The sequence below is a fragment of the Myodes glareolus genome, chromosome 7 (genome assembly GCF_982192425.1).
Source record: "Myodes glareolus chromosome 7, mMyoGla1.1, whole genome shotgun sequence".
In the NCBI taxonomy this organism is placed as follows: domain Eukaryota; kingdom Metazoa; phylum Chordata; class Mammalia; order Rodentia; family Cricetidae; genus Myodes; species Myodes glareolus.
Window position 1 is genome coordinate 85,718,956 of NC_142032.1, and position 26,305 is coordinate 85,745,260.

The following is a 26,305-nucleotide window of genomic DNA, read 5'->3' on the forward strand; positions in this document are numbered from 1 at the left end:
GAGATGCATGATGTGAAAGCCACAAATAATAATAATAATAGTAATAATAATAATAATAAAGACATATGGAATGGCTGACTAAGCCTAGAATGCAGTGGACGCCTATATGCTAACCATTATAGTAGCGTAACTGTTCAGTAAAGATTTCACCTTCCCTACCGTGGCCAGCTCCACTCTCTGGGCTTGGTGACCCAACTTGCTTTTATCAAAGAACACAGCAGAAGTGATACTGCCATTAGAGACAGCATGAGGTTCTGCTCGCCTCTCCAAGGCCTTCCAGATTCTGCCATAGGAAGAGAATGCCCAGATAGCTCACTTGTCCAAACAAGACCCATGACAAGAAGTATAGTCCATCTCAACCTAGTGTAGCCTTAAGTCAGTCATGTTGACTGAGTGAGAAATACTTGTTTAGCATATAACTTTGGGTTTGGGCCTAGTATGATGTCACACACCTTTAATCCCAGCACTTAAGAGGCAGACCTAGGCAGATCTCTGGTGCAGACTATTTATTTAACTGTGTAAAGATGTGTTGCATTAACTATTTAAAGATACGTTGCATTTGTTTAATTATGTAACCATGTGTTGCTGAGGAGAGGGAGGGAGAACTGTGGTTGGTATGTAATATGAAAAAAACATTTTAAATAAAAATTAAACAAATAAATAAAATTAAAGAAAAAGTGATACTGTTTTATTTTGCTTGCCCAAGGGACATGATTGGTCTAATAAAAGGTTGAATGGCCAATAGCAAAAGAAAAGGAATAGGTAGAACTTTCAGGCAGTAAGTAGGAGGAGGAATTTAGGCTCAAGGAAGAAAGAAAAGGAGACAACAGGGAGATGCCAGCAGCCAGCCAGACATGGAGGAAGCAGGAAAGTAGGACCTAAAGAATGATTAAAAAAATAAATAAATAAAAAGCCCCAAAGGCAAAATGTAGACAAATAGAAACAGGTTAATTTAAGTTAAAAGACCTAGAGGGACAAGCCTAAGCTAAGGTCGAGCATTCATAATTAATAATAAGTCTCCATGTCTTTATTTAGGAACTGGTTGGCGGCCCAAAGAAAATGCCAACTACAGATCTCTGTGAATTCCAGGTCAGCCTGGTCTACAAAGTGGGTTCCAGGACAGCCAGAGCTACAGAGTAAGATCCTGTCTCAAAGCAAATAAGCAAACAACAACCAAATATCAAATTAAAAATCAACCCTCTAGGTTTGGGGATTTGCTTGTTATGGAGTATTCCTGTCATAAAAGGTAGCAGATAAGCTCATCACAGTTATTAATTCAGTTAGCATCCTCCCACATCTACCGTTTGCAGGCTCCATACACTAGGAAAATCACCGAGAGCTGTGGATGATACTCAGATGATTCCAAGTTCTTCAGAAGTGAACGGTTTACCACAATGGAGGGACATTAGGAAGGGGTTGGCTGGAGCCCGGACCTTTGTCCTATAGAGGAGCCCAGAGTTGGAAGCCACGGTTGACAGTTTTTCTTTTCATTTTAATGTGTGTGTGTGTGTGTGTGTGTGTGTGTGTGTGTGTGTGTGTGTGTGTGTATGAGAAGAGACTGACATCAGATGCCTCCCTCAATCACTCTCCACCTTACTCTTTGAGACTGGGTCTCTTTGAGCTTGGCGCTCCTCTATTCAGCTAGCCTGGCTAGCTATGACACTCGAGGGATTTGCCTGTGCCCCTCCGACATTGCTGGAGTTACATCAGTATGCCTGGTTTTCACATGGGTGCTGGGGATCTGGACCCAGGTCCTTGTGGTTGCACAGCAAGCAATTTACCCATCAAACCTTCCCCCAAGCCCTTGACTTGTCTTTGAAAAATTTTAATTTCCAGTGTTCCCTGGAGCCTGATCCCTGGTCAGGCATCCACCTGGTGCGGGAGAATTATCTGTATTCTATCAATCATATCTTAATAAAACGCTGATTGGCCAGGCAGGCAGTACAGGCAGGAAAGCCAGACAGGAAGTAGAGGTGGAGCAAAGAGACTGGAAGCTCCTTCTGCCTGTTCTGCGCAGACCACCGAAGAGGCAGCATGTAACTTGCCCAGCTGAAAAAGGTATCAAGCCATATGGCTAACGTAGATAAGGATAATGGGGTAATATGTGTCATAAGAACTAAAAAGTAACCTGACCTAATGGGCCAATCAGCTTTATAACTTATAGAGATCTCTGTGTGATTGATTTTCTCTGGGACTTGCCGACTGTTGGGTACCGGGCGGGATGGAAACCCCAACAAGCCGGCCCTCATGTTACATCCACCCGTATTTGCCCTAGTTCTCCCTAGCAGCAGTTCAGGGTAAATAGGGAGTCTTGGTCTGGGTCAGCCTGGATGCCTCTTGGCTGTCAATTAGTTGAGTGACACTGGCCCTTTCTTTCTGAGTCTCAGTTTGTCTCTTAAGCAATAGTTAGAGAATTTTTTCCCTTCACTGTCCTTCCTGTGAAATTGTATTGTCAGAGCTGTGTTTGATACCTGCCTCTGTCTGTGTGTGCCCGTGCTTCCTACATCCAAACACTAAGAAGCCCACATCTGTCACCTCCCTTGCCCTCCTCTTTGGGACCGCCATGCTGCTAAGTCTGCACGGTACGTGTTCGTGATATTCTTGGGCAGAGCAATCATTGTTTGGGCTCTGAAGTTAGCAGTTCCTTTGCAAACATCTGATAGCCAGTGTTCTCAGCAACACAGGTGCCTCAGGCTTCCCTCAGCTCCTCTTGGGACTGTGCAGCTTTATGGCAGAGGGCAGCGATGTGTACTCAGTAGAAACCAAGTTTCAAAACTGTAGTTGTTTGTTGTGTTTTCAGACAGGGTTGCTCTACTTAGCCTTGACTGTTGTGAAATTCAATACGTATACTAGGCTGGCCTTGAACTCTGGCCTTGAACTCGGAGGAGATCCAACTGCCTCTCCCTCTGAGTGCTGAAATCAAAGGTGTGGGCCCCCACAGACAGCTTTCAAATTTGTTACTTCAAAGGCTGGGAATGTGCTCAGTGATACAGGAACTTGGATGCTTTCCTAGCCTGTGTGAGGCCCTTGATTCACTACTCAGCATCACCAAAAATTTTGGTGGCATTTCAAAATTTTGTCCTTTTTTTATATTTATTTTTTGATTCTTGAGACAGAGTCTCTTATAGCCCAGGCTGGCCTCAAACTCCCTATGTAATTGAGGGTGACTTTGAACCCCTGCTCCTGTGCTAGGGTTACAGGTATCCCACCTCACCCTGTTAAATTTAAGATTTCCTCTATAGAGATTTGCTCTGCAATCCTGACCCATGATGCCAAGTGGTGGCAGGGAACTGCTGCTCCCTGACAGACCACAAATCAAGGGGAGCAGCTCCTACCTTTCTTCAGGACAGCGCGATGCTAAATGAGGAGGTTCCACGGTGGATTTGATGCGTTCTGAAGTGTGGGACTTTCACACAGAGCGTAAGCCAAGAAGCATCTATTCCCAGAGAAATGCATCCCATCCTTTCCTCTCTGCTGCCTTCAAAACCATTCCCAGCCCCCCCTCCAGCCTATTAACCGGCTGCCTGGCTTCACAGCACAGCATCCGGTGCTGTTCTTGGCTGGTCCTTCTGTTTCCTTCCATTTCCCTCCCTCTTCCTCTTCTTCTTTCTCCCCCTCCCCCTTCCTTTCCCTCTTTCCCTCCCCTCCCCTCCCCACTTCTCTCCCCTCTTCCTCTTTGATTTTTAATGATAGCACCTGGCTTCCTACAACCAAGTTCTAGTTTCTATACGTAAGGAGGGCACCTGAGGGGAGGAGAAGCCAATGTCGCAGCTGTGGGCATGCCTTAATTCACTGCCTTTTGCTTTCTTCCTGGGACACTAGTGCCACCTTAGCGCACACTTACCATAGCCATTTCTAGGATCACCTGGCAGAGAGTGGCCCTGCTGACCGGCTGTCTCCATGGATGCCATCTCAATGCCTTCAGGGTAATCTTCAATCTCTCTCCCCAGTATCCCAAAGGGGACGTTACTCCTGCAAGGAAATAGGGATCACATTGGGTATGTTCTGCTGAACATCATGAAATACCCGAAGGTGCATCTGATTATCACCTTGATTGGATAGAGAAGGCCTAGGAAATTTGTAAAGCACACCTTCATGTCTGTGAGGGTCATTTCTAGAGAGGATTATCTAAGGGGGGAGACCCTCCCTGAATGAGGACAGCACTGCCCAAAAGGGGGGCCCAAATGAAAACAAAGGGAAACCAAGAAAAATAAACCTAAATGTGTATTCTCTCTCTTTCCCTCCCTCCCTCTCTCTCTTCCTCTGTTCTTTCTTTCCTCCCTCCATCCCTCCCCTCTCTTTTCCTCTCCCCATCTCTGTTTCTTGGCCACCATGATGAAGTTTTCTACGTCTGGAATTGGCTTTCAGGTGGTTGAGAGTCACCATGTGGATGCTGGGAACCAAGCTTGCATCCTTTGGAGGAGCAGTAAGCGCTCTTAACTGCTGAGCCATCAAACTAGCTCTGGTTATTATATTTTTGAAGGACTCCAGTAACAGTAATTCTAATGAACAGTCAAAGGCAAGTGACTTGGAGCACAGCTGTGACATAGAGAAGGGACGGGAGCAAGACCGGCTGGTCTGGGCTAACACCTTGCTCTTATGTTGGCACTGTGCAGCTTCCTGCTTCTCAGCCTAAAAGTGATGGGCATAGCCTTGCTCACGGGTTAGCAGGACCCGTGAAAGATGAAAAGAAGAGGGCTGGTGGGATCGAGGGTGGCTCTTGGAGTGGTGACTCAGGCAGTCAGAGCTCACACCTGTGGCCTGGTCCTGTAGATCCACAATCTAGGTCCTAAAGACATTTATCTGAGAGTTGTATACCAAGTCCTGGGTCCTTGTTCTTAGAAGTAAATGCAAGCTACTGGGGTCTTATAATTTCGTTTTACCTCTCTTCACTCCCCTCCTTCCTTGTTTTGAGAAAGGGCCTCCCTATATAACCCAGTTTGGCCTTATTGTCACAATCCTCCCGCCTCAGCCTCCCAAGTGCTCGTATTATGGAACTATGTCACCACTTCTAAGAGAGCCATTTTTTAAAAACTCAGATTTACAAATATTATAATTGAAATGGTGCATGTAAAACAAAACATGTATCAGCTAAAATTTCATATGGCAAAATGTACAGGTTAATAACAACAACAACAAAAAAACTAACCAAAGAAAAAATAAGTTCTGTTGACATGACCTCTGGAAACATTATCCCAGAAAAGCTAGATGTGGCCCAGCTATGGCCCCTAGGTAATGCTGTCAAAGTCTAAAGCTATACCACATAACAGTAACCAAAAATGGCAGAAGCTAAAATCCTTTATCCCACACTGACTGGTGAACCAAATTCTAGATCCTCAGCTGGTGGCTCTAGTTGGGGGTTTCTGGGAATTTGGGGAGACGAGATCTGACTGGAGGAAGGGGCTCACAAAGGATAAGGCCTTGGGGGGAATCTTGTCCTTTTACCTCCAATCGTCCACCTGGTTTCACTCTCCTTGCTACCCACCCATCAGGAGGAGAACAGCGCTGCAAATGGAGTTTTTGTCCTGATTGCCTGGTCCCAAATAAACACACAGAGGCTTATATGAATTATAAATACTCAGCCGATAGCTCAGGCTTGTTACTAGTTAACACATAAATTAACCCACATTTCTATTTATGCTTTGCCATGTCATGGTACCTTTATTAGCATGGCACATTCATCTCCTGCTCCCTCTGCATCTGACTGGTGACTCCTGACCCCAGTTTTCTCCTTCCCATCATCCTTAGTTTGGTGACTCTGCCTATATTTCCTGCCTGGCCAATTAGCGTTTTATTAAACCAATTCGAGTGGCAAATCTTTACAGTGTACAAGAGGATTGTTCCACAGCACATCCCTCCTCTGCCACATATTCCTGTGGCCATGATATTTTGCCTGAGAACATAGGATCAAGACACCATGGACTTGAATTCTGAGGTTTTGTTTGTTTTCATTTGGGCATTTTAAATACAAAGGTAATCAATATATTCCCAGCTGAAACCACTAGACCAATTCCCACTGACTTGATGAGTACCCCAATGGGAGGGTGAACTTGGACTTACCTCCTGATGATTTTGGAAGAGCCATAACCATGACCTTCCTCAGCATCTGGATAATCAGGTTCTCCCCAAAAGTCTGAAGCATTCTTTGAGCCCTCAGCACCAGGATAGTCTGGTTCTCCATAAAAGTGGGGTGAGTTTGGCTGATTCGCAGCACCTGGGTAATCAGGTTCCCCAAAGGTGTCTTGGTAGGGATTGGAGCCAGCGTGACTGACATCTCTTCTGGAGCCTGACAGGTTGGAATTGGCCCTGGGGCCAGGATGATCAGAGCTGCCCTGAGCTCCAGGGTAGTCTGGTTCTTCCAAGGACCCCAAATAACCTAGGTTGATTCTGGAACCTGCATAGTTATTGCTGCTTCTGTCTCTCGCAAAACCAGAATGGTGCTGAGATTCGGGATAGTCAGGCTCTGGGGATGAGCCTGTGCGGTAGGGATCGCTCTGGAAGTCATTATAGTCTGGCTCAGGTAAAGACTTGTGATAGTCTGGCCTTGTTCTGGAATGCGCAGAGAATGAAGGACCCCTGGCGCTGTGGTAGTCTGCGCCATTCGGAGATCCAGGATAATCTGGTTCTGCTAGAGAGCTGGGGTAGTCTGGATTTGTTCTGGAACCTGAAGAATATGGGTTGCTCCTGGGATGGTGGAAGCTTGGATTGTCTAGATGATCCTGAGTTTTCAAATAGCTCTGGGTACGGTTTTGAGACCTTGAATAGCCAGGGTAGTCAGGATGGCCCTCGTAGCTGCTATTCCCATGAAAGGAAGACATGATGACGTAGAGTCTTCACCGGGTTGCGTTAAAACATCGCCGCCTCTGTCCCAGCTCAGGGACCTTTTTATTAACCTGAAAAAAATCAAAAAAAGGAAGGGAAAGATCAGTTATTTTCCTTCCTCCCTTGCATAAATCACTGGCTTTCTTCCAATATCTGATAATTAGGTGTTCAGGTGCCAAGAGCAGCGACCGTGTTTTGCAGCCGCCGCTCCCCCCGCCCCCTCCCCCCACACCTAGGATGAGGCCATGGAAGTGCTTAGCAACAGGCAAGCAGAAACATTATCTACGACTTCCAGGTCCCACCGTTAAAGGAGTGAAGTCATTCCTCTGTTTCTCAGCTTTCTACTTTCCCTGTGCTGGAATGGAGCTGTGGTCTTGGGTCCTGAGAATGACGGTTCTCTCTGTGGGAGCCATAGCACAACAAGCCCCCTGAGCAAAGCACAGGAGCTCAGATTACTAGGAAGAGAGAATAAACTTAGGTCTTTTCTCAAAATATTGATACCTACAACCACAGTTGTAGCTTTAAATAAAGTATCTATATGATTTGGGGAATCATGAACCAAAGATTAGAAAGAACAAAATAATTTTTTGAGGCAGAGTCTCGTGTAGCCCAGGCTAGCCTTGAGCTTACTATGTAGCAGAGGATGGCTTTGAGCTTGATCCCAAGTTCAAGGATTACAGACTTGTGCTACCACGCCTGGTGTGAGCCAGGCTGGGCTTTAGCGCACGCTAGACAAGCACCCTACCAGGTGAGCTTTGCCCCAGCCCTCGTATCAGAACGTCTTTGAACTGTTTGTTTGTTTGAAACAAGGTCTTACAGTTGTAGTCCAGGCTGGTCTGCAACTCACAGTCCTCCAGCCTCAGCTGCCCAGTGCTGGGATCACAGGTACGCATCCCTCATCTAACCTCAAACATTGTGATTGCTCTTGTGTTTCTAGGGTTAAGAGCACAAATCAGCAGGAGTGCACAAAGACAGAATAGCTTATGGAACTGAGAGAGAAGCTCCCGAACGGATGCCAGCTAAGACCCCTTCTTGTTTGATAATGTGACTTTATCAGTTCCACGAGCTTTTCAGACAGGGCTACAATCTAATCAATGTCTCTAGTCAAGTGACAAGGTTTTCTCTACATGTTCCTTCTCCGGCAACAATGCTTTGATTTCCCCTTAGAAATCCTTCCCACTCCCACTTAGATCAGGTGATACAGAAACTCTGCCTTGTACAACGAACGCCACAATGATCACGTGATCCCAAATCTGACCAATCAGCACCCACCATTCCTTTGGCCACAGGGTTTACCTCTGGAATGGATGGGCTCTTACATACATATCACCTTTAGTAAATGACAGCTGGGGCTGGGGAGATGGCTCAGTGGTTAAGAGCACTGCCTGCTCTTCCAAAGGTCCTGAGTTCAATTCCCAGCGACCACATCGTGGCTCACAACCATCTGTAATGAGGTCTGGGGCCTTCTTTTGCCCTTCAGGCATAAATGCAGACAGAATAGTGTATATGTAATAAATAAATATTAATAAATAAATAAATAAATAAATAAGAGATCTAGACTAGACTGGCTGAGGAGAAGGTGCTCTTCTTCCAAGGAGGTAAAAAGCTCAGCCTGGACTACTGGTGTGACATCAGTAGGAATAGAGAAGAAAATAATACGCAGAAAAGAAAGTTCACAAGAAGAGCCAACAGGGTTGGTTACTGAGCCCGCAAGGTCGGGGGGGGGGGGGGCGGAAATAAGGAAAATAAAACACAAACAACACACCCCCTCTGTTTCACACTTGAACGATTAGGTAAATGTGGATGCCTTCAAAGAAGGAAGTAGAAGATTTTTAAAGCTTGACCAACTTAGACAAGTTTATCTCTGTGCAAACGACGCGGGTTCAGCTTTGAGTAACCAAAGCTTAAGAAAATATTAACTCTCTCCGCTCAACTGTGCCTTCAGAACGTAAGTGGGCTGCCTCCATTCCTCCTGGCTCAGCATCACGGGAGTCCATTTCCTTCCCCTCTCTTCCTTCCCAACATCCATTGCTTTCTGCTGTGGAAACACGTCTCCTTGGGTACCACCCCTCCCTACGCCGAGCCCCTGTGTGTTGGTTGTGGTGACCAGGGGAGGGCATATCACCCAGGCAGAACTGGAGAGTCAGTTCTAGGAGCTTTGTTCTGCTGAACCTGTAGCCAGGCAGTTTAAGCCTGAAGCTTCCACTAGTCACCAATGGGAAGGTTTGCCTAAACATGATGCTCACAGTGAGAGCGCAGGGCCAAGAGACACGTGGAAAGAAGGGTGCTGGGGATGTGCACGCAGCCGCTGGATCCCGCCACACTTCCATACGGATACACAGTACATGCCTGCGTCTTTGCACTCCCTTTTTGACGGAAGTTAGAGTCGCACTGCTAATTGTTTGCTGATGACGGAAGTTAGAGTCGCACTGCTAATTGTTTGCTGATGAAACACTGCCTACATGACCTTTGCAAGCAGGGACGTTAACACTGTAATGCTGTGAAGGCCTGTCTCTGTGCTTTACTGCAAAATATTTTTCTTCATATGGTTTGGAACTCCTCTGTTTCCTTGCAGCAATGACCATATCTATGCTAGAAATTCCCAGGGTCTGCATAAGGCCAGAGTCTTACTTACATCTAAGTAAGGCCTAGTATATTCAGGAAACAAAAATAGATAAATGTAGACCAGCCCAAGAGAAATAAATATATCCACCAAAAGACGACATGTGACCTTCATAGAAACTTTCTATCAAGGCACCCCAAAATTGAAAACCTAAATGTCATTCGAGAGCAGAATAAGGAAATGAATTATAGCATGCTTACAGAATGAAATATTCTACAGTGATAAAAAAAAAGACTTTTGCTACATGAAGTAGCATTAATGACTCCCACAGATGAAAGAGTTGAACACAAAAGATCATATGCTGTATAAATTCACCCCAGTTCAAGATCAGGCTAATAACACATGCTGATTTTAATCGGAATACTAGATACAGAGAAGGAAAGAGATAGGCACTGAGTAGGATTTTCCATGCAGATTTCCCTAAGGTGCTGGGTGATGATCTTGTATTCTTGGGTGGTAGATGCCTAGAGATATAGGTGTGTGTGTGTGTGTGTGTGTAAATGTTCATCGAGTTGTACATGTGAGACCTGTGTAAATATTTCTTAATACATTACTTCTAAACTGAAAATGAAGGCTGGAGGCTGGGAAGTATGGTGCTTGGTATGGTAGCAGAAGCAAGAAAATCACAAGCTTCGGGCTAGCCTAGGCTACATTGTGAGTTTGATGTCGGCACTTGCTAGCCAACAAGACTCTATCAGAAGAAGAAGAAGGAGAAGGAGAAGGAGAAGGAGAAGGAGAAGGAGAAGGAGAAGGAGAAGAAGAAGAAGAAAAGAAAAAAGAAAAAAAGAAAGAAGAAAAAGACAGAAAAACCAAAACCAGAAGCCATACCCATAACACCATCTGGGGAGGGAAAAATAACACAGCGAGGATTCGGGCTCACAGATACTTCTGATCTTCTTGCCTCTAATTCACAGAAAATCTCAATGAATGAAAACGAAATCTAGGTGAAGATAGGACATGTTATCTGACTGACTTTAAGCTTCTTATTAGCCCAGACTACAAAGAAATCAGTGTAGGTTATAGGAGCAGGGTAGATAGATGAGGAGAAAGCAGGTCAGCTTGGCAAGACAGCCATCCCGTTGAGGATCAGTTTCTAAATAGGAGGTAGGAGAACCCTTCCAAGGGATCAGATAAGAGTGAAGCCATCAGCCAAGGTCACACATAAAGCACTCAGGACTGACAACCTCAGGATCCCCTCTAGGTCACTGATGTGAGACTCTATAATGGTTTCATGCAGCCTTGATGAAGAATAAAATTATTCTAGCCACAGAGAAATGTACACAATGCACACAACCAGAAGTCACCGTATTAAGCAAAAGAAGTCAGACTCAAAGAAATATCACTGGGTTAAAGAGATGGCTCTGTGGTTAAGAGCACCTTAACTGCTCTTTCAGAAGACCCAGGTTCAGTTCCCAGGACCTATATGGTAACTCACAATCACCTATGAATCTGGTCCCAGGGGATTTGATGTCCTTTTCTGGCCTCTGTGAGCACCAGGCATACACCTGATACACATACATACATGCAAGCAAAACCACTTATGTACATTAAAAAATGTTTTTGAAGAAAGAAAATATGCGGGTATGGTACATGTCTTTAATCCTAGCACTCAGAAGGCAGAGGCAGGTGGATCTCTGTGAGTTCTAGACCAGTCTGATTTTACATAGTGAGTTTCAGGACAGCCAGGGATATATAGAGAGCCTCTGTCTCAAACAAGCAAACAAATATTTAAAAAGAAAATAAAGGCATAGTGGTGCACACCTTTAATCCCAGTGCTTAGGAGACAGAGGCAGGAGAATCTCTATGAGGTTGAGGCCAGGCTGGTCTATATAGAAAGTTTCAAGTCAGTCAGGGCTATATAACAAGACCCTTTCTAAATAGATAGATAGATAGATAGACAGACAGACAGATAAATAGATAGATCAATCACATTTTTCTCATTTGTGGATTTTGGGTTTTATGTAGATATACAAAATCACACACACACATACATACACACACACATACACACACATGCACAACACATACTGCATGGAAGTAGAAGCAATACACTTGGAGACCTGGAGGAGTGGAAGGAGAAGGAGGGAATGGCAGTGAATATGGTTAAAGTACATGATATATTTTGTAAAGTGTCTTACCAAATCTTATCACAGAGTACACTGAATATGTGCCAGTAAAAATCTTTTCTGAAGAGAGAACTAGAGAGGTGACTCAGCAGTCAGGAGCTCCAGCTGCCTTGCAGAGACCTGGATTCAATTTCCAGCACTCACATGGCAGCTCAGCCATCTGTAACTGCAGTTCCCAGGGCTCCAATGCACTGCATGCATGCACATGGTGTACAGACATACATGCATGCACATGGTGTACAGACATACATGCATGCACATGGTGTACAGACATACATGCATGCACATAGTGTACAGACATACATACACGCAAAACAACCACACACATACAGTAAAAAAACAAAATAAAATATTTCTATATGCCCATCCTAAAGAGAAAGGAGAATCCATCCACTGGACATATTCAGCTCCATGGACACTTGTCCCTCGGTCCTTACTGATCTCCCTGTGTCTGCAGTTGTAGGAGCTGTGCCCAACACAAGGTAGTGTACAGATCTCATCGGGAGCTGCTAGCCTCATGGCTTCCAGGAAGCAGTCTTCTGTAAATTAATTTACTTTGTTGACTGACATATTGTATTTTACGTAGTCATAGGGTACATGATGCTTGGGTTGTGTGTACACTGGATAATGATCGGCTCAGAACAATAGCATACCACCATCTTACATGTCAGTTGTTTCTCTGGGGTGAAAACATGAGGGGTCTTTTTCTTTAGATGTGTGACATATTCTTGCTGGTTGCCGTCATCTGCAGATGGCTTTTGCTAGGAACTGGGTGACAAGTAGATAGAAGTGGCTGTAACCTCTGAGGTTGGCCTCCCCTGAATAGTCCAAGTTAACAGACCTCAGGGAGAGATGACTGTCCTGACTGTGAGGGAGAGGGACTCTGACACAGAAGCGAAGGAGTATGTGTGTATGAACAAGGCAGGCTCAAATGCCTTCTTGATTAATTTTCTATCAAGAACTTAAAAAACAAAACAAAATTTAAAAAAAAATAGGAGACCAGACAGAAACAGCATTACAGTCAGACCTCTGCATGGCGGTGGGAATGGGTTTTGTATCCACTCACTGACACAAAGTATTTGAAAAGGGAAATCACACTTTACCTGACTAAGCCTGCAGAGACCCTTTTTCATCACTATTCTCTAAGTATCTTGTAATAACATTTATATAGCATTTACATTGTATTACGTGCTATAAGTAATTCGGAGAGGGTTTAAATTATACCTAGCTTCTATGCAGACGCTAACATTTTATATAAGGAATATGAATATCTTCATATTTGGTGTCAGCTGGGTCCTAGAGCCAGTCACCCACAGGTACTGAGGGATGACTGCATGCTATATATTATTTGTGAATAGAATTCAAACATTTAAGTACATTCTATATATAACACAATGTTATATGTGCTACACTTATGCAAAACAACATGACCTATATTCTAACTTAATGTAAGCCAGGTTTGAGAACCACCCTTGCTGTTAGTTCTGGCAGCTAAAACTTGGAAGCCACACTTTAGGAATCTGTCAGTCTCAATGGCTGCATGTATTCCACTTGTTTATCGTGTTCTGTTGTACCAATCCCTGCTCCTTCTCATGAGTCACGGGACTGTCCCCTAATTTGCACAACTCTACACAGTGATCTCTGCATGTCCCAGATGAGTCTTCTTGGACTTGTGCAAATGTCTCTAAGGAAGAGAGCCGACTCTGCTTCCAGAGCTGTTTGGATGGAGCTTGTCTCCGTCTCACTTGGGATGGCTCAACTGTTCTCCAGGTTGCCATACTGATTTTCCACCACGGTGGGTTGGTGGCCTATTCATTTTTATATTGTCTTCCCATGACCATCAGGATTCCCCACAGCTGACCTCTCTTCCTTTCCTGTAGAGGACAGTCAGTTACTTTCCTATGCATCTTTTAAGAAGGAAACAGAAAGACAGGGCTTGGAGCTGGAGAGGTGGCTCATGGTTAAGAGTTCGCTGCTCTTGCAGAGGACTTGAGTTGGCTCCCAATCAGGAAGCTCACAGCTGCCTGTAAATTCAGCTCTAGGGCCTCCATTGCTCTCTTCTGGTCTCTTCAGAGATGATCTAATTTTTTTTTTAACTTTCCAAGTCACATAAAGAAAAAAAATAGAGGGGAAAAAATGGAGAAAAAGCGGAATGTGGGAGGCCGTTTCATTAAAGATAAAGTGGGTCTTTCAGGTGGACAGGAGACCTAACAGAGCCAGTGAAATATGCAAAGTTCCTGAGAGGCGGGAACTTTCCCTCCGAAGCTGAGCTCCTTGTGTACAGTCCTGCTCTCTGCTTCCCTCCTAGCAGGGGTGCTGTTACAGGCGAGCACACAAGGGCGTGAGTGTGAGCAGCTTTTCCAGTGAGCACACAAGGGCGTGAGTGTGAGCAGTTTTTCCAACGAGCACACAAGGGCGTGAGTGTGAGCAGAGTCTCACTTCTCGGGCCAGCATCCACCTTGTTATATAGTTCAGCATCACCCCGAACTGCAGATCCTTGTGCCTCCTAGGGCTGAGATTGCAGGTGTGCACCTCTGGACCAAATCCAGGGCTTCGTGTATGCTCAGCCAGCACTTTACCAACTGAGCCCCAGGCCAGTATTACTTCTTGAATTCTATAGTTTTGAAATCAGGTAGGATTGCTCAGACAGAAACAAGGGTAAAGACTTTCATCCAATATTAAATATGTAAAACAAAATGACCTTACTTCCATCTCTAGTCACAGAGATGAATAAGCTTTCAGTACCTTATCAGAGAAGCTTCTTGCAGTGGGTGGCAGTTAATACAAAAACTAATGACTGGTCAAAAAGGAATAGAATAAAAAACTGTGTAGTGCTTAGCCCTATATGGGACATCTGTACCAACCCCCACCCCTCAAGGCTCAGGGAACATGACAGGGTGGAGTGGGGGCAGAAAGACTGCAGGGCCAGAGGTTGTGCAGTTCTGGGGACATGGCATGACCATTTTGCTCAGGTCCTCACGGCAGCTGTGGTTGACAACGCAAGATAAAACCAATTGATATTTCAGCATTGTCTTGGGGTTTCAGGATTTCTATTGCTGCGATGAAGCACCATGACCATAAAGTGACTTTGCAGAAGGAAGAAAGGGTTTATTCATTCACCTCACACTTCCATATTGCTGTTTATCATTGAAGGAAGTCGGGTCAAGAGCTCTGATAGCACAGGATCTGGGAGGCAGGAGTTGGTGCAGAGGCCATGAAGGATGCTGCTTACTGGTTTGCACCCCATGGCTTGCTCAGTCTGATTTCTTCTAGAAAGCACCAGGCCAGGGATGACACCACCCACCAAGGCTTGGGCCCTCCCACATTGGCCACTAATTGAGAAAACGCCTTACAGCTGGGCCTCATAGAGGCATTTCCTCAACTGAGGCTCCTTCCTCTCTGATGATTCTAACTGTGTCAAGTTGACACACAAAACCTGCCAATAGAAGCAGGGATAGGGGAGAAGGTTAGGAGGCTTCCCCCTTAGCCAAGGTGCTATAGCCAAGCTGATGGCTACTGGAGGAGGGAGAACCATTTTCTTCAAAGGTGTGATCCCTGCTATTGCCCATGCTCCAGCGGATGGCGCTCTACATAGAGACCAGCATAGTAAACACTATCACTGAGCATCAGAGTGGACACTACAGCTGACAGCCACAGTGGACACTGTACCCAATCGCCACAGGGACCATCATAGTGATCACTATGGCTGACCATCATAGTGGACACTACAGCTGATCATCACAGTGAACTCTACAACTGATCAACAAGGTGGATGTTACAGCTGACCACCACAGCGGACACTACAGTGGTAACTGGGTACTACAGTTACCACCATAGTAACCACTATGACTGTCCATTACAGTGAACACTATAATTGACTTAACGGGATGTGTGTGTGTGTGTGTGTGTGTGTGTGTGTGTGTGTGTGTGTGGTGTGCGTGTGTATCAGAAGAGTACATATGTTCTAGGAGTATTTTGAGAGTAAAAAGGGAATACATAAGATAAAAACTGTTTTGTATTTATGTATGAAATTTTCAAATATAAAAATATACTTTCAGACCAAATCCCAACATGGAAAGGGGAGGTGGGCAGGCACAAAGTCCCATCCCTAGCCAGGGATTTATTGGCAAGTGATAGCAGCTGAGAGAGGGGAAGATGGTGTTAAGAGTGTTTCCTCCAGGGCAGTGGTGGTACCTGTCTGTAATCTTAGCACTAGGGAGGCAGAGGCAGGAAAATCTGCCTAAGTTCAAGGCCAACCTGGTCTCCAGAACTAGTTCCAGGACAGCCAAGGCTACACAAGGAAACTCTGTCTCAGAAAAATAAAAGAGAAAAGGAAAGTAATTTTGGTGGCTGGACAGATGACTCAGAAGTTAAGAGCACAGACTACTCTTCTAAAGGTCCTGAGTTCAATTCCCAGCAAACACATGGTGGCTCACACCCATCTATGATGGGATCTGATGCCCTTTTCTGGCATGCAGGTGTACGTGCAGACAGAGCACTTACAGATAAATAAATAATTTTTTTAAAGCGGAGTCTTGTACTATCTGATTTTGAGTGTCAACTTGACACATGCTAGAGTCATAAGGAAGGAGCCTCAGTCGAGGAAATGCCTCCATGAGATCCAGCTTAAGGCATTTTCTCAATTAGTGATCAATGGGAGAGAGCTCATCCCATAATGGGTGATACGATCCCTGAGCTGGTGGTCCTGGGTTCTATAAGAAGGCAGGCTGAGCAAGTCGGTGAGCAGTACCCTCCATGGCCTCTGCATCAGCTTCTGCCTCCAGGATCCTGTCCTGTTTGAGTTCATGTCCTGACTTCCTTCAGTGGTAAACAGCAATGTGGAAGTGGAATTAAGCTGAATAAACATTTTCTTTCCCCCCAACTTGCTTTATGGCCATGGGTGTTTTATCATAGCAGTAGAAACCCTGACCAAGACACCCCTGTGGTGGTTTGAATAGGTATGTCCCCTAAAGGCTCATGTGTTTGAATACATGGCTCATAGGGAGTGGTACTATTAGGAGGTGTGACCTTATTGGAATAGGTGTGGCCTTGTTGGAAGAAGTGTGTCACTGGGGTTGGACTTTGAGGTTTCAGATGCTCAAGACACTCCCTTTATGGGACTCAGTTCACTTCCTGTTGCTTGTGGATCAAAACATAGAACCCTCAGCTCCCTTTCCAGCACCATGTCTACCTGCATGCCACCATATCCCACCATGACAATAATGGACTAAATCTCTGAACTTTAAGCCAGCCCCAATTAAATATTTTCCTTTATAAGAGTTGTTATGGTCATGGTGTCTCTTCATAGCAATAGAAACCCTAACTAAGACAACCCCTGATAAGTCAACCACTCTAGCTGAAGACCACACATTCAAGAATATATGGGTAGCACAAATTGAACTTGATATGTGTTAAAATAAAAAAACCCCATAAAACTGGACAGAAGTCACAGATTGGGGGCTGGAGAGATGGCTCAGTGGTTAAGAGCATTGCCTGCTCTTCCAAAGGTCCTGAGTTCAATTCTCGGCAACCACATGGTGGCTCACAACCATCTGTATTGAGGTCTTGTGCCCTCTTCTGGCCTGCAGACATGCACACAGACAGAATATTGTATACATAATAAATAAACAAATATTTTAAAAGAAGAAGTCACAGATTGGGAAGGTTGTAAAGGAGGGATGAATATGATCAAAACATATTTAACTAAGTTCTCAAAGAATTTAGAAAATTATTTAAATTTTAAAAATGAGTAAGTAAAATAAAAATCAGTTTTTAGAGAAGGTCTTCTTCTCCAACATCTCCACTCCATCAATCAGACCCGGCAACGTACAAAAGAAGCAGACTCACCCAGGAGGAGCAGACGCCAGGAAATAATCAAACTGAGGGTTGAAATCAATAGGATAGAAACAAAGAAAACAATACAAAGAATCAATGAAAAAAAGCTGGTTCTTTGAGAAAATCAACAAGATAGACAAACCCTTATCCAAACTAATAAAAAAAGCAGAGAAAGAACATCCAAATTAACAAAATCAGAAATGAAAGGGGGGACATAACAACAGACAGCAAGGAAATCTAGAGAATCATTAGGTCATACTACAAAAACCTACTCCACAAAATTGAAAAATGTAGAAAAAAAAGTCAATTTTTTGGATAGATACCACATATCAAAATCCAATCAAGACCAGGTGAGTAATTTAAATAGACCTATAACCTACAAGGAAATAGAAGTTGTCATCAAAAGCCTCCCAATCAAAAAAAGTCCAGGAAGGGACGACTTCAGTGCAGAATTCTACCATAACTTCAAATAAGAGCTAATACCTATACTCCTCAAAGTGTTCCACATAATAGAAACAGAAGGAACATTGCCAAACTCTTTTTATGAGACTACAGTTTCCCTGATACCAAAACTATGCAAAGACTCAAGCAAGAAAGAGAATTACAGACCAATCTCCCTCATGAACATTGATACAAAAAATACTCAATAAAATACTGGCAAACCAATTCCAAGAACACATCAAAAAAAATCATTCATCATGATTAAGTTGGCTTCATCCCAGAGATGCAGGGATAGTTCAACATACAAAAATCTATCTATGTAATCCACCATCTATAAATAAACTGAAATAAAAAACATGTGATCATCTCATTAGATGCTGATAAAGCTATTGACAAAATCCAACACTCATTCATGATAAAGGTTTTGGAGAGATCAGGGATACAAGGAACATATTTAAAATAATAAAAGCAATATACAGCAAGCTGACAGCCAACATCAAATTAAGTGGAGGGAAACTCAAAGCAATTCCACTAAAATCAGGAACAAGACAAGGCTGTCCACTCTCTCCATAGCTATTCAATATAGTTCTTGAAGTTCTGGCTAGAGTAATAAGACACCAAAAAGAGATCAAGGGGATACAAATTGGAAAGAAAGAAGTCAAACTTTTGCAATTTGCAGGCGATATGATATTATACATAAGTGATCCCAAAAACTCTACCAGGGAACTCCTACAGCAGATAAATACCTTCAGTAATGTGGCAGGATACAAGATCAGCTTAAGAAAAAAATCAGTAGCCCCATATATACAAATGATAAAGAAGCTGAGAAAGAAATCAAAGAAACATCACCCTTCACAATAACCACAAATAAAACTTTGTCTTGGGTTAGCACTAACTAAAGAAGTGAAAGACCTGTTTAACAAGAACTTTAAGTCTTTGAAGAAAGAAACTGGGGCTGGAGAGATGGCTCAGAGGTTAAGAGCACTGGCTGATTTTCCGGAGGTTCTGAGTTCAATTCCCAGCAACCACATGGTGGCTCACAACCATCTGTAATGAGATCCGGTGCCCTCTTCTGGCCTGCAGGCATGCAAGGAGGCTGAACAGTGTGTATACGATAAATAAATAAATCTTTAAAAAAAAGAAAAAAAGAAAAAAAAAAGAAACTGACGAAGATACCAGAAAATGGGAAGATCTCCCATGCTCTTGAATAGACAGGATCAGCATAATAAAATGGCAATCCTACCATAAGCAATCTATAGATTCAATGCAATCCCCATCAAAATCCCAACACAATTTTTCACAGACCTTGAAAGAACAATACTCAACTTCATATGGAAAAACAAAAAACCAGGATAGCCAAACAATCCTGTACAATAAAGGAACTTCTGGAGGCATCACCATCCCTGACATCAAGCTCTAATACCGAGCTACAGTAATAAAAACAGCTTGGTATTGGCATAAAAACAGACAAGTGGACCAATGGAATTGAATCAAAGATCCGGATATTAATCCACACACCTATGAACATGTGATTTTTGACAAAGAGTCTAAAATTATACAATGGAGAAAAGAAAACATCTTTAATAAATGGTGCTGGCATAACTGGAAGTCAACATGTAGAAGAATACAAATAGATCCATATCTATCCCCATGCACAAAACTTAAGTCCAAATGGATTAAAGACCTCAATATAAATCAACCACACTGAACCTGATAGAAGAGAAAGTGGGAAGTAGCCTTCAATGCATGAGCACAAGAGAACATTTCTTAAATATAACCCCAGTAGCACAGACACTGAGAGCACCAATAAATAAATGGGACCTCCTAAAACTGAGAAGCTTCTGTAAAGCAAAGGACATGGTCAACAAGACAAAAAGGCAGCCTACTGAAAGGGAAAAAAGATCTTCACCAACCCCACATCAGACGAAGGACTGATATCCAAAATATATAAAGAACTCAAGAAATTAGACATCAAAATTCCAAATAATCCAATTTAAAAATGGGGTACAGAAGTAAACAGAGAATTCTCAACAGAAGAATCTCAAATGTCCAAAAGACACTTAAGGAAATGGTCAACATCCTTAGTCATCAGGGAAATACAAATCAAAACGACTCTGAGATACAGCAATCAGAATGGCTAAGATCAAAACCACTAATGATAGCTTATACTGGAGAGGATGTGAAGTAAGGGCAACACTCATCCATTGCTGGTGGAAATGCACTTGTACAACCACTCTGTAAATCAGTATGGCAGTATCTCAGAAAATTGGGAATCAGCCTACCTCAGTACCCAATAATGCCACTCTTGGGCATATACACAAAGGATGTTCAATCATACTACAAGGACTATGTTCAACTATATTCATAGCAGCATTATTTGTAATAGCCAGAACCTGGAAACAACCCAGATGCCCCTCAACCGAAGAATGGATAAAGAAAATGTGATACATTTACACAATGGTACTCAGTGGTAAGAAATAATGACATCTTGAAATTTGCATGCAAATGAATAGAAATAGAAAAAACCATCCTGAGTGAGGTAACCCAGACCCAGAAAGATCAGCATGGTGTGCACTCACTCATAAGTGGATACCAGCTGTAAAGCAAAGGATAATGAACCTATAGTCCATGATTCTAGAGAAGCTAAGTAACAAGGTGAACCCTAAGAGAAACATATATAGATCCCCCTGGAAAGGGGAACTAGACAAAATTTACTGACAAAATTGGGAGTATGGGTGTGAGGAGGAGAAGGGAGGGTAAAAGGGAAGGAGGAGGGGAAAAGGGGAGGGGTGAGGAGAACTTGAGGGAATGGGATGGTTGAGATGGGGAAAGTAGAGAGACGGAGAACAAGGAAAGAGATATTTTGATTGAGGGAGCCACTATGGGGCTAGTAAGAAACCCAGCACTAGAGAAATTCCCAGGAATCCACAGGATGACCCCAGCTAAGACCCTAAGCAATAATGGAGAAGGTGCCCGAACTGGCCTTGCCCCATGGTCAGATTGATGACTATCTTAAATGTCACCATAGAACCTTCATCTAGCAACTGATGAAGACAGAGGCAGAGACCCACAGTGGAGCACTGAGCTGAGCTCCCAAAGTCCAGCAGAAGAGTGGGAGGAGTGAGAATACGAGCAAAGAGGTCAAGACCATGATGGGGACACCCACTGAAACAGCTTACCTGAACTAGTGGGGAGCTCACCAACTCTGGCCGGCCAGGGAAGGAACCAACATAGGACCAAGATAGACCCTCTGAATGTGGGTGACAGTTGTATTACTGTGGCAGTCTCCAGGGCCACACTGACAGTGACACCAGGATTTGTCCCTGATGCTTGTACTGGCTATTTGGAATCCATTCTCTTAGGATAGATACCTTACTCAACCTGGATATAGTGGGGAGGGCCTAGGTCCTTCCTCGGATCAATGTTCCTTGCCCTCTTTGGGTCTCTTCAGCAGCCTATGGCATGATGTCCTTTCCAATACAGACCAAATGAAGCAGCAAGCAGAAGCCACAGCGTATGTCCAGAATCACACTGCAGACACTCCTGACTTCTGAACAGGTCCCATCCCAAGAAACCCAACAGTAAGTTGGAGATGCTGTGAAACAAACGGATGAATGTCCAAAGCATCTCCCTCACTGGTACTGCAAACGCTGCACATGCTGGCTGCTTCCCTGGTGGCCACGGGGTCAACAGGGAGAATGTGGTGCCATCTCTAGGCTGGGAAAATGTCAACATTCCACTCTCAAAATCCAAACTCTGAAGTGCTTCTCCTGAATGCAAGTAGCTCTTGTACCCTCATCCAGTCAAAACACAGTAATGTGGAATTCCTGGAAAGAAGCTATGTCTGCCAAGATTGACTGACTAGAACTGCAGCAATTGGAATGTTTGGGTCCAGAGGGTAATTACCTTAGCTTAGGCTAGTTCTAGCCTCCTGGTCAGCCATTCCTTGCCCAGTTCTGTGTCAGAACTAACATCCGGTGGCTAATCGATTCCAAAGCCCTTTTCAGGACCTATTAATTTATTAGACCATTAGCATCCACCAACTTAAAGCCCAGACTGTTATTAAATAGCATCTGAGCCCTATAGGAAAGCATCCCCCATCTTTCTGTAAATATCTCTCTGATGTCCCCACCAATATGTTTTACATTTGCCTCGATTCATGACCTGTTTTGTTCTTCAAAACTATGAAACTGCTTCCGCATTGGAGCATGGACTTTCCAACTTGGGGGCAACCTAAATCTGTGCTCCCAGGCCAGGGTCACTCAAACTTGACTCTAGGATAATCTTATTTTCCTTTTAAAGCAAGAGCTATGAGCTGTTTGCTCATTTGCTTGTGTTGACAGTAAACTGAATCATGGGCACCACCCCAATTTAATTTTTCTTTAACATGCAGTGACTTTTGGTTTTAACGTGTGGCTGCTCTTTGGGGTCATGTCTCCCCAAAGGCCTGTGTGTTCAAGGTTTGCTTCCCTGCTGCTGCTGCTGCTACTGCTGTTGCTGTGGGTTGTTGACGGAGCCTGGAAGAAGTGAAGCCCAGTAGGAGGTCTTGGGTCACTAGGGTTGGGTGGGGTGCCGTTAAAGGAGACACTAGCCTTCAGCTCCTTCTTCTCCTTGTCTTGATAGTGGCCATCAGCCCAAAGCAACAGGCCCAGTGACCAGACTGGAGTTTCCAAAACTGTGAGCCAAATAAACTTTTCTCTTTGTAGGCTGATCAGCTCAGGTATTTGTTACTGTAATGGGAAGCTGACTGGCACAGTATTTTTATCATCAGCATAGAGCATCGCCCAAAACTCCTTGCTGCTGTCCTGTACAGCAGCCTCCTCCTACCCTTAGACCACAGCGACCCATTCTCTGCTCACATAGCTTCGCCTTTTACCAAAAAAGTTCTATAAATGGAATCCCATAATATGCAGCCCATTGAGACTGATTTCTTTCACGCAATCTAATCTAAATAGAATTTAAAATACGGGAAGCTAGAGAGATGGCTTTGTGTTTAAGAACACTTGTTACTCTTCTGGAGGATTTAAGTTCTGCTCCCACCACCCACACCAGGCTACTTTAGAGGTGCCTACAGCCTAACTCCCTCTTCGGGTCCCTTGGGACACCCACAAGAACAGGCACATACCCACATATAGACATGCACATACATAAATAATAAAATAAATCTGTTTAAAAAAAGTATATGGTTTTGTTTTCCTTGAACACACACATGCATAGAAACATGGAAACTGCAACGAAATCTGGTGCCGATCCATCTCCACACATAGCGAACTGTAACCTGACTGGACAGCATGCTCTTGTAACAGGTAGCCACATCTCTGCCAACCACAGCAGGGAGTTTTCAGCTTCTCACAAGCCACAAACTGGTCGGATCTACCCAAATACTGCAAAATGTCAACTTGAACGTCCCTGACTAGTTTTGAGTTCTCTTTCCTTATTTTCCCACTGCTTGGTGGCATTTCCTAAATCTTCGCTCATTCATACTGCTCCTTGATTCCTCGAACTCTGAGATAGTGAATGTGTCTGAAGCTTTACTCCTGAGCTGGAGCCGGAGCTCCGGAGCCGGAGCCACGACATACTCCTCGCTCACGCACAAGGCACGTTCCAGCCACAGCACAAAAATTAACCTAAAATAAAGGTTTTCTTTTAACACCATGCACGCAATGAGCAGTCTGTTAGGTCTCAAACCCCGGACAAATGGTTAACCAAGGTACCTATTAACATGTCAAAGAGGGCTCTGGAACTTGGAATGAGACCAAATAAGGTGGGCAGCAGAAGCCAGCGGAAACAAATGATCCATACATACCTTAGGAAACTCAGATCAGCAACTGCTGAGTCCCTTGGATGGAAGCTCATTTATGCCCTCTTGAGATTTTGGTACCAGATGAATGAAAAAAAGAAAAAGGACATGACTGTTCCTAGGTATGGTAGAGGAGAACACTTGAGCCAGAAGCGTCGGGAAGGGTCCAGAGGGAACATGACCCTGAGGAAAGGGGACGGGAGAGCAGGAAGACCGAGAGGCCAGGAGACCAAGAGAGGAGCCAGCAACCAAGGGAGCAGGAGGCCAAGAGACCAAAAAGTCTAAAAAGGACCATATGGCCAGGGAAGAGTAGGTGAGGGAAGAGAAAGCCCCACCCAGTCCCTGGGCTGGAGAAGTTTTGGGTAAGAGGCAAGGGTACACCAGCCAGGTGGTGCCTGTCATAGGGACTGAGGGATGCTGGGAGAACCTGGTGTCCAAAGTTCTCTTTGACATGTTAATAGTTTAGCCATTTGTTCCGGGTTTGAGAACTAACATTATCAATCATAACTGTGAACAAATTATCCACGTTCTCCATTGACGGTAGACATCAGTTTACTGTTACAGGCTGAGGGCAGACCTCAGTTGCAGAGCCCAGTATGTGCAAGGCCCTGAGCCCCATCACCATTCCAGGCTCACATGGATTTCTATGAAAATAAATCTATTAAGTGACATAAATAAGTAAAGGGTATGTATGGTTTAAAAAGAAAAAACCAAAAATGACGAAGAGGAGGAATGCTAATGACTGAAGTTGGAAACCGTGGTTCACAAGCTGAACAAAAACTGTACACACACCCTCTCTCCCATGCACACACAGACACTACATAAATACAGAATGCCAGTTGGTTAAGAATTGTTGAAAAGGAAGACGGAAAAGAAATTCAAAGAGAAGAAATCAGTTGGAGTCACTTGTAATTCCAACACTCAGGAGGCTGAGGCAAGGGGATCATCATATGTGAATTCAAGGCCAGCCTGGCTACATAGCAAAACTCTATCTGGAAGAAAGGGGGACATAGCAAGGAAGGAAGGGAGGAAGAGAGTGGAGGGGGAGGATAGAGGAAGGAAGGAAGGAAGGAAGGAAGGAAGGAAGGAAGGAAGGAAGGAAGGAAGGAAGGAAGGAAGGAAGGTGAAGAGAAGGAGAAAGAAGAAGTCACAGGAGGGAGGAGAAAGGGACGGGAATGAACAAATCATTGTGTTATCTTCTTGTTGCTGCAACAAAGTATCTGAAAAAAGCTACTTAAGAAAGGAAGGGTTTGTGTTTTGGCTCACAGCTCCTGAGAATGCAATCCACCTTGGTGGGAAAGCCATGTGTCAGGAATGAGGCCCTGGTCACACTGCAGACACACTCAAGAACTGAGAGTCGGGAGTGAGGCCCTGGTCACACTGCAGACACTTAAGAAGCGAGAGCTATCAGCACTGGTGCTCAGATCACTTTCTTCCTTTTACGCAGTCTAGGACCCCGTGAAATGGAGTCCCCCACATGCATCATGGGTCTTCCCCTCTCAACAAACCCAACCTAGGAACCACTTCACAAATGTGTCTTTCCATCTGTTTCCTAGGAGAGCCTAGATTCTGTTGAGCTGACAAGCCAGTGACAACCACAGTCACTCATTGTCAGGTCTCTCATTTCTACCCAGCTCTCTCCGTGCTTTTCTGGAACTTGTGGGCAAGCACTTGTCGTGTGTGTGTGTGTGTGTGTGTGTGTGTGTGTGTGTGTGTGTGTGCGCGCGCGCGCACATGCGCGCACGCATCCTTGGCTTTATTCCCCAGTACTGCCAAAGGGGGAAAAGTACCAACATAAAGGGAAGTGATGGCCATATCTCTGAGGGTGGTGCCCCAGTTACGTGGCCATCTGTCGCTCAGATTTACGCCTATCAACAGAAATTTCCGTTCTTGTTCCACATTTCCTCACTGGGCTTGTGTCTGTACGGTACTTTGATGGGTATATGCATGACTGCTGGGCCTCAACGCCGTCACAGTGCTCTGGATGCCTTCAGCTTATTACCAGGAAATGTCCATAAAGTGAACAGCCTCCAAACAACCAACTGCAAACAGGACCTCACTTTGCATGTAAACACTTCCTGGCAATTAAATGTTTGCGCATGCAAGATCCGTGAGGCTTCTCAGAGGGTGTTTCTTCCTCTGAGTCAGACTTACTGAAGACTCTGTCCAAGCCCTCCCACCCCCCGAGAAACAGCCACACTACGGTTTCAGGGCTGCAGTGTCCAACCTGAGATTGGGAGGGGGAGATGTGAACTCTAGAGGCTGGAGAGAGGATCCAGTGACTAAAGATAGTTGCCACCAAGCCTGACCACTGGAGTCCCATCTCCTGCACTCACGCGGTAGGAGGGGAGAGCTGACTCCTCCAAGCAATCCTCTGCCTCCACACATGCGCTGTGGCATATGTGTGCACACAGTGCATAAACACCTAAAAAAATTAAATACTCTTTAGCAAAAATGGTTATGCCTTGCTTTTTAAAAATGTGTTTTATTCTGAAAGGAATTTATTGAGCTTTCAAGACGTGTATTCATTCTAGAAAGGTATTTATATTGTCTGAATGCAAAGTGACCAATAAAATTAGTTTGTCAAACAAGTAAGCAAGAGTCAAAAGCTAGAAAACAAAAAGTCAGTTGTTAAAGTGTGAAGGGCATCCCGTTAGA

At 44.3% G+C, this 26,305-nt stretch overlaps 1 protein-coding gene across 2 annotated transcripts in view; it reads right to left on the minus strand.

Moving 5' to 3' along the window:
• The window catches only part of Tmc5 (transmembrane channel like 5), an 87,876-nt gene that overhangs the window by 51,502 nt on the left and 10,069 nt on the right, over positions 1-26,305 (minus strand). For both annotated transcript variants that reach the window (XM_087908533.1, XM_087908532.1), the window contains exons 2-3: positions 6,061-6,893; positions 3,845-3,972 (exon numbers count right to left, since the gene is read on the minus strand). In XM_087908533.1, the coding sequence (XP_087764659.1) occupies positions 3,845-3,972; positions 6,061-6,818 (886 nt within the window). In that variant the 5' untranslated portion in view covers positions 6,819-6,893. The remainder of the gene's footprint in view (positions 1-3,844; positions 3,973-6,060; positions 6,894-26,305) is intronic.